At 36.3% G+C, this 12,968-nt stretch overlaps 1 protein-coding gene across 1 annotated transcript in view; it reads right to left on the bottom strand.

Annotated features, from left to right (window-relative positions):
* MTDH (metadherin) overlaps positions 1–12,968 on the bottom strand; it is a 34,333-nt gene that overhangs the window by 6,610 nt on the left and 14,755 nt on the right. The window contains 6 exon segments of the mRNA XM_039548947.1: positions 1,854–1,973; positions 4,390–4,509; positions 5,060–5,184; positions 7,308–7,406; positions 9,227–9,313; positions 11,984–12,235. Coding sequence (XP_039404881.1) covers positions 1,854–1,973; positions 4,390–4,509; positions 5,060–5,184; positions 7,308–7,406; positions 9,227–9,313; positions 11,984–12,235 — 803 coding nt within the window.

Genomic DNA, 12,968 nt, shown 5'->3' with positions numbered 1-12,968 from the left:
CATTTGCTTAAGACTAGATTACCTGTCTTGGAAACTCAAGTCATCCATTTCACACATCAGTCACAGACTGTTTCTAAAACTTTTTACAACAGCCAAGTCAAACAATATTGGAAGGCATCTTTGCATGCGTGAAATTACAATGAAGCCAAATCTGTTGTCAAGGAGATTTGATAAAGACTGACAGACCATCTGCACTGCCAGATACAACAATTCACAAGTTGTCCTTTATCAACTCCAGTTCCAGAGAATGTTAGTAATAGTTTTGTTTGCCCTTTGCCCCCACACCAAGTTTAAAACAGAATATGTCTTGTTTCACCAAGAAACAAGTGTGTTACCACTTACACAGCTATACATAGACATGTATACAAACAGACTGAATTTAAGATTCAAGAGTAACAGAAACCCTCAAGCCCCTCAAAAATGGTGCAGTGTAGGTCTACATAAGATGCTGATGCCATCAAATCACCTAGGAAGTTGAGTATGACTATAAACAGTAAAGCACTGAGCAAATTCTACTGAAACTGAGCTTGTATTTTGGCAGTGCTGGCAACTTGTGAGGGAAAAAAAAAATTTAACTGCAAATATTTTTCAAATCAATTTACATTTCCGAACAGCAAAAGCTATAGTCTTCTAGGACGCACCATTACACCTTTTTCTAGAAGTCAAAAAACCCCCACCTTGATGTCACAATCCAAGTTTTCTGTCTACACATATTCAACTAAAGCCTCTAAAATAAAACAACGTATTTGCTTTTAAGTTTTTTAAGAAAACCTCACACTGCCAGGAATAAAGCCACTTGCATACACAGGCAGATGTCTTTTCAAATACAGCTTCAAAAAAACCACCACAAAAACCACCAATACACTAGTCAGATAGAATGGGCAGCTGTTGCCAACTTTGATTAAAGGCTGAACTGATCTAAACTAATCAGTTATAGGCAAAACCTGTAGTAAAGCTCTACTTTGATGTAGGGCATTTAAAGCAAGTCTTAAGTATGTCTGAATGAGCTTTTCAAGACATTCCCAACACACTTCTGTACTTTTTATTTGGCAACCTGCAGCCTCTTGTGAAAGATTTCATTCTAATGCTTTCATTTGACTCTTAATACCTCAGTATTTTTATGAAACTAATGCTCAGCAATTAAAAATTAAAACTCAGTATTCTGACATATACTCTCTGGTACCAAATTGCTGTGTCACTAGTATTGTTCACTCTTCACGGAAATAAAAAACAAAAATCAAAGCCACTAGAAATACTAAATATTCTACACCTTCCTAGAATGTGATGCATTGTAGGGTAGCAGTACCTAAGAAAGCTGCTATTTGGAGAAAGACTGAAAGAGAATTTGTAGAATATGTTTCAACTGTGAGCTGAAGCAAACAGTTTGTGAATTGGTTCAAATAAAACCTTTTCTTATTCAGTCATTAAGCTCAGTACAGCTATCAAAAATCAATTTCAGACTGCATTTAACTCAGAATATATTTAGTAGCACTTCACTCTGTTGCAACATAACAGCAGAATATGCTACCAGTCTTGTGCTCAAACCTGTTAGTTCTTAGGTTTCTACATTTCGAAGTTTTAAACCATTGCTTGAATATTCAAACAAGAAAGTAACTTGCCAGTAAAGAAACTGGCTACCGATTTGGAAGATAGTGCTTTTCAGAGTAGACATACTTTTTAAAACTTGAAACTGACGTCTACCTAAAATTCAACTGCTCAATTACCTTTATATTCATAAACATACAGCCTGAAAGAGTATTCTTACTGTAATATTATCTACACAAATTAATGTTTCAAACTACTTGAGCACTTCTAAATCAAACTGTAACATATATCAAATTTGGCATCCCTACCTTAGCTGGTTCACTAGTACTTATGGTCTTCAAAGAAAAAGCTCTTTCCTGCTGTGGTTGAACTTTTGAGGTATCCGCCTGAAATTCCTCTCCAGCTTCTCTATCCAGTTCTTCAGCATCCTACAAAAAGGGGAGTGGGGAAAAAAAAGAAGAGTCTCTGTCAAGTTCTGACTCTTCTGCCCTGTGAATGAATTTTGTTGCCATAATCAGCTTCCATAACTAAGAAAATCTATCATAAAGAACAACTGAAGTAGTGGGCTCATACCAGCCTATGCTAACACTCACAGTTTATAGAACAACATAACAAAAAAATACCCACAGAACCCAATAAAGCCCAGAAAGCAGGACTTTTCATGCAATTTACTAACAAAAATCCCAATCTCAGAATGAACTGCACTTCACACTCCTGTTAAATTATAAGAATATGAATTTAAACTGAATTAACTCTAAACACTTTGCAAAAGTATCACAACGACACTTGACTGCTCTCGATTCTGCGCTTTGTTACAAGTTTTAAAATGCAAGCTCTGTATATTAACCTGTATAGTTTTCTATCACTATTATGCTTTAATATTTTTGCAACCCAGTTTTGTCTGCCATAATGCTTGTAAAATAAACCTCAGTAGAGAAACTGAAAATATATCCAAAGTATCCAAGAGTCTCAACCTTTACTCCTTAGACCATATAATAGTGGAAACTTTTAATTTTAAATGTAGAGTTGGAGTAGTTACACTTGTTTGTGGCACTAGAAGAATCCTGTGGTAGTGAAGAGGTCCCTGAGTTTAAACTGGAAACAATGTTCCTTCACTTATTACCACTGGAATCTTATGAAAATGTAGTCACAGCCCAAGTCTGTTGATTCTTGACAGGAAGGAACACATACTGGCTTACTCCAAGGTCCTCAGTTAGTTTCTACTGCCTTGACAAATACTGAAGTCAACAAATGAGAGTGAACGTTTAAGTATAATCAATGAGAAAGATGAAGATGTTTAAATGAACGTGTTCCATTTTCAGAGGATAAATATACAAATTTTAAATGAGTTTGAAATAGCACTGGTAAGTTAAATGACTAAACTGTTATAACAAGGGTAACTTCTGTGATGTATTAGCAGTTCAGTCAGCTCCTAGGAAGCAAAATTCCCAATTTTACATAAAAATTTAATACAGATAAAGTCTTATGTGTAAACTGATGACTTCACAGACTGATGGACTGAAAGAAAAAGTAACAAAATTGGAATGGTTGGAGACCAATGACTAGAATAAACAAATCTGATTACATTAATATAGGAAGTAGGACTCTACTTGACATACATAATTTCAAAGACAGCTCACAAGCAATGGAAAAAGAAATTCAGAATGCCCTCACTGACCTTAAAATTCATGTAGGACACTCACAAACACCTGTTAACCACAACCTATTAACCTTAACTTACACTTAGAGTCACAGCAGAGAGCAGAATGGATTTCAATTACAAAAAAGCTGCAGCCCTAGTGTTCCCAGATTGAATTTGCCTCTAAAGAAACAAGAGAAATCAGCAGAAGCTCCACCTCCAAACAGACAATTTGAAAATAAAATTTCATCTAACAGGAATTCAATGTTTTAGAATTCTTAATAAACTGAAAATGTGATAACCATAAAAGCAAATCCAAAGCAAGTATGACTGAAGTTTTTGCTTTCCCTCCCCAATTCATCTAGTCAGATTCCACGGAACATTGGTTATTTTGTAAAGAATGTAAACTATGAATGGCTGTCACTATAAGCACAAGCAGGATGCATTCTAATCATCAGCTATTAAAAGCTTTCTCCCATTAGGAAAGTACTTGTTTTCATCTATTCAAACATGATTCAATTGCCATGTGAAGTGCAATCTGCTGTTGCTATTTTTACAAATCTTTTTCAATGTAATTCTTCAAAAGCTATTCAAGTAGCACAGAAAACTCCAACCATCCTCAGTTTGAAAATATTCTTTCCCTCATTGAAATCTGACTCTCAGAGTAGCCCCATCAACTGAGTTTGAAGGATTAGGACTTACTATTTCACATAAATCAAATTAAAACAGTACTTCAGAAAACTATTATATTCTCACACAATTGTACTTGAAGACAGCTTAAGAGAAAACTTCAATTTCTTTCATTTTCCTAACTAGCTATATTCACCAAGACAGCTGTCTTTCAAAGGGCATGAGGAGAAGGATTCCCATGCAGAGCAGAGATCCTCCTGGAAGCATCCCTACAGTACAGAATCCTGATTTGATAGAAAATAAATAATTCAGGATACATACTTTCCATGTATTTCATGCTGTTCATAATAAATCCAGCAAAACCACAAGTTATCCCATGTTCGACTTGTGAAGACAACAAATTAAGGAAATACCAGTAAAATAAGAATTTAACTCTTGAGAAACAAGAGTAGACAATCCAAATCTGTAAAGAAATTAATTTCCCAAAAATAATTTTTGTTCAAGATGCTAATATTCAAAGATAAGGCAATTTTATGAATTCCTTGCAAGTGCCTTTTAAACCATCCAGATTTTACCTGTGCAGGAGAGTTAGCTTCTTCACCCTGCTTCTTCTTTTTCTTCTTCTTTTTCTTGGATTTGCCACCTGTAGAACTCTGAAGAATTTGCTCTGCTTTTTCTCTTTCATTATCTGAAATCTTCATACAGGAACAGAAGGTATTTAGCATTTAAAATGACAATGAAACATACCTTCTATAGACTAAACAAATTAATAGCTATAAGAAATTGCATATACAAGTGTAAATGAACAGTCTTATCTGTTCAGTTCATTTTAGAAAGACCACATTCTTTACATGCTATCTGGTAATACAAGTAGAGGAGATGGGAATGGAAGAGGCAACAGAGCACCAGGCACTAGTGGAATGGAAATGCTGTTTTTCATACTGAGAATTAAATACTGTCAAGAAGTATTTATAAAAACAGATCTAAATCCTCTAAGTCTATACTGACAAGGTGATTCTTGTAATTATGGCAAGACAGAAAGGTTTAACATGGAGCTAAGTGACTTCTCTCTTCTCAGTAACATTCAGCGTTTTCTTTCTCTGTGTACAGAGCAAACAATTGTGCTACTCTTATCAGTGTAACAGCGATGAGAGATTACCTTTATCATTACCCTTTAAGTTACTTTAACAAATGGCAGTGGTAAGGACAAAGTCTTGCAGCTAAGGACAAAATACCACCTTTTACCTTCTGAGTATCAGATCTCTCTTCACGCTGAGGAACAGAAGCAATTTTTTCTTCATCTACCCAGTTTCCCCACTCTTCTGCTGGTGCATTCCAATCAGAGCTTGGATCAGCTGAAGAAAGTCCATCTACAAAGATTAAAAGGTTTTTTCAGGAATATTGCCTTACTCTACAGGTGCTCTTTTCCAATTTAAAAATGTAAAAAACCCCCGATGCATAACCCACTTCTTGATCTCAAGATATAAATACTAATTTCCTGTACTTCTGGGAAAAAAAAGATGAAGAAAGACTTCATCAATAAGTGGAGGACTTTGTAAAGTAATGAGTACGACAGTGATTTTACGGAGCCTAATCACGGCAGCAGCTAGCTAGATGCAATTGCTTCAAGATATTTTTCTAAACTGTGTGAAGAGATACAAATTTAAGAGTTGCTCTCCATCTTAAACTGTTCTCTAGATTTTCTTCCTAGTTTGTGAAAAAATTAGGATGAACTGTAACACAGATCAATCTTACCTTAGTAAGATTCCATTACAAGTGATATATCTTAAACTGTAAATCTTACTGACTCAAGAGTCATCCTATAACACTGGCATTTTTAATTTTTTTAATAATCTTTTTTTCTTAAGTCCATACTGTATTTTACTATTGTTCATTTATGATGGAATGACAGGCTTAAAGAGTCAGATAAAAATTAAAAATATCTGAAAGGAATAACTAAGCCTAAGACTTTCTTAGTAGAAAGTTACAACAAGCTGATTTTAAAAGAGAACACGTTGTAAAAGATTGCATTTTCATTTCACATTTATATTAACATCACAAATATTTCTCCCGCCCGCCCCCCATCCCCAGTCTATACCAAACTGAAGAACCAAACTTGGTCTGCCAACTATGGTGAGATTCAATTTAAACAACTGAAAATAAAGTCAAAATAAAAAGCAGTAACAAACCCAATTAAATTTACTGGCAAAAATTATGAAGCCAAAAATACACTAAGATCTTAAGATTAGTTGGAATATTTAGAACAATTAGAAACTTTCCTAATAAAAATATTATCTTAATTACAACTATTCCAGATGCTAAAATTTAGTGATTTGAAAAAAAAAAAAAAATTACTCAACACTTTTCAGTTTATTTACTGCCTTCTCATTAGTTGCTTAAGAAAAAAAAAATCTATTCTTAGTAATAATAAAATTTAGTAGTATTTGTACATCCACTTAATTTCCTTGTCCTGATCCTGAAAAAGCAGTAAGGTGTATCTGTGTATCTCACTGGATAAACTTGCATTTGCCCACTTCTGTTAGTGTACCATAGTTGACAACTATGACGAAATTCTATTAACAGATGCCACAGCCGTAAACATTCTACGCTCAGTTATGTGAATCAATTATGCTTTGGATAAAATGTAAAACCAATGACTTTCAAATGGTTAACTGAAATGTGCTGCCCTTATCCTTAAACAGAAAAAACACAAAAGGTAAGTTTAAAAATTATCTGGTATCAGAGCAGTCATGCCAACAGTGGTGAAGTCAAGGCCTACATCAATCTCTTCCACTTTTGCAGTCATTTAACTGCAAGAAGTGGTTCTTAGAGAGAAGGTAGCATGCATGGCTGCTTTTCTCAACTTCTGGAACAATTTTTCAGGTCAATGCCCTAATGAGATGCACTACACATTTTTATAAACAGGGAGGAGAAAGTGGGGAGTAAACACCAACTTTACTGTAACTCCCAAGCAATTTCAGTTATTTCTATCCTGTACATGCTTCCTAGATATGTAAGAACTTCCTACAATTCCTCATTTGCTAAATGAGAAAAGTTAGATTAAATACAAGAGTCTGATGTCACCTTAACTTTTCAGTAAGGTACAAACATGTAGAAACAAACTCTGACTCAAATTCAATTTACTAAATACATATTTTGCTGACTTGCAGTAGATTTTTCTCATCACTTGCAGCAAGACGGTTTTATTACAAAGATTTTTCCAGCAAAAGCCAGAATTACCTTAAAATGCATGAGCTTTCTCACTTCTGAGTTTGAATATCCAAATATTTTTCCTAAAATTTAACCATTTTCTATCAGAATTTGTCAAAATACTTCTAATTCCTTTGAACTGTCCGTTAGTTTTACAGAAGTCAAACATTCCAGGTTTTTTCTCAGATACCCACCACTGCCTAATACAAGTAGCTAGTATAAATAACTACACTTCAATAGTAATTAACAACATTTTGTTAATGAACATTTTAGAGGAACATACTTAACCCAGACCATTCATCATCAACAGGGGGTTGAGCATGACTTAAATCCCACTGAAAATCAGAAGTACCAGCCTGAGAAACCGATTCACTGTTGGATCCTGAAAGGGAATAAATAAAATTGTACTTGTAAGTTGGCAAGCTTCCTGAAGTTTTCTTGGGGAAACAAATCCAATCAAAGTAGGAAAGGAAGACAAGAGGCTCAAAGAAAAATGTCAGATTCTAAGGACTGCAGAGGACAGGAAAACTAGTAGGCTCTTGTGCATGAGGTATATTCAGAAAACAAGGAAGCTGAAGAAGAAAGACAAAATAAAGTCATGAGAAGAACATAGAAAGAGATAAAGGTGAGTAAAAGCAGTCTCCTCAAACTGAAAAACACATTTTATGGGTAATAAAATTGTTACTCTGTATCAATAAGATCTCTTACAGGGAGAAATTTAAAAGAAAAGATCACTTGAAAGAAACCTCTTTAATTACATTGCAGATCAAACAATTAAATTATACAGTACTAAGAATCCAATTCTCATTTAAAGCAAAAGTTTTCAAGAACATAAAAGCAGCAGGATGAACAACAGTAAGGCCGATACCATCATGATAGCAGAAGGTGGTACACATCTAACATAATTGTTTTCAGAAAAATATACAACAAACAAAACCATTTCATAAAAAAGTAAACCAAACAAAAGCTTAATTGTAAGCATGAAATAAATTAATATTTTACTATATGATAAGACTTCTGAAATTCAGTTTGAATAGTTCTGGGTCTCTATTTTACATACACCTCTGCAAAAGATACCTCAGACGACAGAAACATGGACATGTTCTGATTTCTTTTGCAGTCACTTTGCATTACAATGTTGTTGGCTAAGGTGCATCAAAGACAACAATACACTTCACTTTTTCATATTTCTCTTGAAGTCGAAATGGTGGCATTACAGCTGAATCTTAGCTCAGTCTGCCATTCTACTTTATTTAATAAACTTTCCTAAGTTTTAGTTTAGAGACTGAACTTGGATTCAGGTGGCTGCTTGGGATTTTTGTTTTTTTTTAATTAAAATTCTCTGTCCAATTAAGATGCTGGACACTAAGCCTGAGTTCAACAGTTAAAAGCCTGTAAACTGCAATACAAGCAAATACAGCCTAAGTGCATAAGCACTTGGTCAGCTACTTCGGAAAAGAAAACTGACATGCCAAGCTCATGGCGTAAGCAAGCAAGAGCAGAAAACCTGACATATGACCCTTTTAATGAATAATAAATCATTGTAGGACTTATGTTAGTTGTTTAACACACAGGATTTATTATGAAGCCAGGTTTGTACTCTAGCAATTTCACCCTTCAAAAAAGAAAACCCCAGAGCTCAGCATTTCCATTTGTCATACAGAAAAAAGACTCAAGACTTCAAATCCTGCCTATGGAACATATTTTCAAAGTAGTGATTCAGTTCCTTGATAGGGAAAAACTCAATCATCAAAAAACAAACCTCCCAGAAGACTGGGATAAATGGGCTTTCCTAGAAAGAAATCTTCAGATCTCTAACTTGAAACATTGCAGTGCTGAACAATCTCTTATGCCCATTGTTTAGACTTAACACACAAACAGGAAAGCTAAATAAGAAATCACTGAATCATAGAATGATTTGGGTTAGAACATACCTTAAAGATCATCTCATTCCAACCCCCTCTACTTCCAAACCTTCTTACTAATATTCTCTGAATGCTCTAGTTTTTGATTATCAACTTAAAACAGTTACTTTACTGCATAATTTCAGTGTAACAAATAGCTTTTAAAGTGTCTTCCACCTCTTTACAGCACTATTTTCAAAGAAAAGTGAGAAAATGCATATTAGTAACACTTTGCAAACTCTACTCCACCTGGTGGAATAGAAGAGAGTGGAAAAAACCTTTGGAAAGGCACACATACCAGAAACTCCAGGAGTTAATCCAAATGAGGAGAAAGAAGTAGAATTCTGTTCAGAGGTATTAATCCTTGCATCCACATTCCAAGCAGCTGTGGGGAAGGGGAGGGAAAAAAATAAAAAGAACTTCACACACTGCTGGCAGTGTTGAAAATTTAGCTATTTAATTATGAATCAGATCAGAAAAACAGTGGCTACTCCAGCCATGATGACATTTCACACAACTGAGGGCATTAATCAGTGCTGACAGAGATGTGACTTTATGAATACATAGCCTGAAACAATTTTCAAGCTTTCCAAGATCATCTTCCCTTTACAGCCTTTTCTATATATAAACTTCTCACAAAAGAAAAGTGAATTGTTTTTTGAGCCCCGTACTATTATATCTCCCATTACTGCAGTCATTAAGTTTTGACAAGTACACGTAGATGGAACACATCTTGGAGTAAATTATATATATAGGTTAAAGAACGGAATTCAAAAATTCAGAACAAATTTTGGCAAATAGGAGATACTGCTTAAAAATGAAGACATACTTGACTGTTCAATGTAGGGCAGAAAATACGCAGAAATAGCCAGTAAAAACTACTAGCGGCTTTTATTTAGAATTACATTTACTTAATTGGGGGAGAAGGGGCTAAAAACTGGGCAGGTATTCCAGATGTTGTCCAAAAAGCAGATAGTCACTACCCCACAATTTACTGACTCCTGTGTTAATGCATCCCAGCATACTATTGGTGTCCTTTGCAGCTAGGATCTACGGCTGGCTCATGTCCAACTTGGTGCCCACTAAGACTCCTTACTCACAAAGCTGCAATCCAGGCAGTCAATATCCAGGTAGGGTTGCTTCCAACCCAGATTCAGCACTTGACATTTGTCCTCACTGAACTTCCTCGGGTTCCTGTTGGCCCATTACTCCCATCAGGTTTAGGTCCTTCTGGATGGGATCCCTGACCTAGACTGTTTCAACTGATTCCTGCCTCCACATTTAAGTTTGCTGTAATCTGGAAATGGGATGTGAATGACATGGTTGCTTCCTCCAGGTCACTTACAAAGATGATAAATAGGACAGTTCTAAGTACAGCCCTGTGATATCCCCTTGTTACCAGCCTCCAGGGAGAGTAGGATTTACTAACCATTACCTTTGGCCTGACCAGTTTTTCAACTGTTCTAGTTTGGATACAACAACACTGTGAGAGACAGTGTTGAAAGCATCAGTCAAGTCATCATGAAAGACTTTCACTGCTCTCCTTCACCCCCAAAATTAGTAATTTTATGAGAAGCAAAGCAGCCTGGTCAGACATGATGTATCCTCAGTAAAAAAACCAAAAAAAAAGCTGGTCACAGTCGCTAAGAACTGCCTTATTAGAATATATAGCAGAACACATCTAGCCAGAACATGAAAAAAGCCCTTTGCTTCTACTTGGCAACAGTAAAGCTTCCAAGGGTATATCAGATCCAGCCTCAGGAACTCCATTTCAAGATATGCCAGAGAAATAAAACAAGGTCTAGATTTGTGCAGATTATGGCTGGGGTAGGGTTGTGTTTTGGATTTATGCTGAAAGCAGGGTGGATAATACAGGGATATTTTTGGTTTTGCTGAGTAGTGCTCCCATAGAGTCAAGGCCTTTTCCGCTTCTTGTATCCATGGCAGCAAAGCAGCTGGGGCTTGTCTTCCCAACAAAAAGTTGGAAAGAGACACAGACTGGACAGCTGACCCCATCTGGCCAAAGGAATATTCCCTACCACGTGGCATCATACTCAGTATATAAAGTGGGCGAAGAAGGAGGAAGGGAAGGACATTTGGAGTTACGGTGTTTTGTTTTCACAAGTCACCATTACATGTGATGGAGCCCTACTCCCCTGGAGACGGCTGAGCACCTGCTTGCCCATGGGAAGTAGAGAATTATTTCCTTGCTTTGCTTGCAGGCATGGCTTTTGCTTTCCCTATTAAACTGTCCTTATGTCAACCCATGAGTTTTCCAGCTTTTATCCTTCTGATTGCCTCCCCCATCCTGCTGGTGGGAGAGTGAGCCAGTGGCTGCAAGGGGCTTGGCTGCTGGCTGGGGTTAAGACACGACAAGACTAAAGTAACACTGCTGACTACAAAGGAACACTGCCTTCCACAAGAGATGAGGATTACTTAGACTGAACAGTGGGAAGGGCCATGTTACAGCATTTAATAGTAAGTTGATGATTGTTGTCCAGAAAGAAATCATGAAATCTCTTCTCCATTATCACTGTGGGCAGCACAAGTGACAGAGGCAGAAAATTGTTCTGGATTCTAAAAAACAGTTTCTAATGAGAAAAACAGTGTAACACTAAATGTCACAAATGTTGAACAATCTTTATGCCTGGGGCCTAAAAAATGCCTGCCAAAACCAAACACAGTTGATTTGATCATGTTTGACCAACAGAACAGACTTACAACCTGGGGTTTATGACATTATTTAAAAGAAGTTACACTTTAAAATGGCTTAGTAATCATCTTCAGAACTTTATGAGAGTGATATACAACATTGCATTCCTTCACAGAAATGATTTTATGTTAGACAAACTCAAAAACCCCAGTTATAACTGTACAGAGACATAGATGCTAAGCCATCAGAACTTACAGTAAACAGAAATTCAGTTAACATTTCACTAGACCACATCAAGATTTTTTAAAATATATAAATCTAAAAATATTTCAGAGATCCACTACTAGAAAATACATTTATGTAAAAATGCTTATGTGAAGCAAGTTCTTGAAAATAGCTTACCAATGGGAGTGAACAAAGAACGCTCCTTCCAGGGCCTGCCCACCAGGGTTACACCCCAGTCCTTTCCACTCCCATTAGCATCTCCAGCATCTTGGCCCCAAGCCAATGTCTCAGTCTTCCTCTTCCCAGCTGCAGCTGAAGGAACAGATGTCCATTTCTCCTCCCCTACACCAATCTGTGAGGAGATTTTTACAGACTTCTCATTCCAGCTTCCTCCATTTACTGTATGGCTTTCACTCAATCCCGGAGAAACTTAAATAAAACAACAATGAAAGGATTATTTAAAAGAAGAACTGGATGAAGAATTAAAATATCACTTACATGCACATTCACTTAAAAAACCACCGAATGAACAGCAGCTTTGCTACACCACTGTGATATAGACAGGGCTGCTGCTCTGTCTCAGCTGATTTTCCAGTTCAGATGATATGCACCATCTGCCTACTAACTTGAAGAGTGAGGAAAAACCAGCACCAACTGCACTCTCCTTCCTCATCCTTTTCTTTATAGGGCTGATGTATTGGTGAACCAGTGCCTCTAGAATAAAAAAAGGATGCGGAAAGTGCTTTCAACACTGTCAGCTAATTTCTCTCTCAGAGTTTGGTGATGACTTGTGGAAAAGCCCATGAACTAAATGGAGAATATTTTGTTTCATAACTGCATACAGCAGTTCTCCAAGCAGGATGTAGACAAAATTACCAAGTATTAGAAAATACCTCCCAAACACTACACAGGATTTACAAAGAGCATAGCTATCACATTGACCATAGAGTCCCTCGCAGTAAGAGATAAAAATCATAGTAACACTCAATTTGTAAGTAACATATTTTATGTTACACTAAGGTAAAAGACCACAACACTGCAAGAGTCTCTGTTACATGTTACCCTGATGAGAAATTACTAGCCACCGCAAGTTTAATGTATACTTTGAGAAGTCAGAAGTACAGCAGATCATAATAGAAGTTTTTAAAATTTATGTCCCTAT

Source organism: Corvus cornix, chromosome 2 (genome assembly GCF_000738735.6).
Source record: "Corvus cornix cornix isolate S_Up_H32 chromosome 2, ASM73873v5, whole genome shotgun sequence".
In the NCBI taxonomy this organism is placed as follows: domain Eukaryota; kingdom Metazoa; phylum Chordata; class Aves; order Passeriformes; family Corvidae; genus Corvus; species Corvus cornix.
This window is presented reverse-complemented; position numbering and strand designations above follow the sequence as displayed.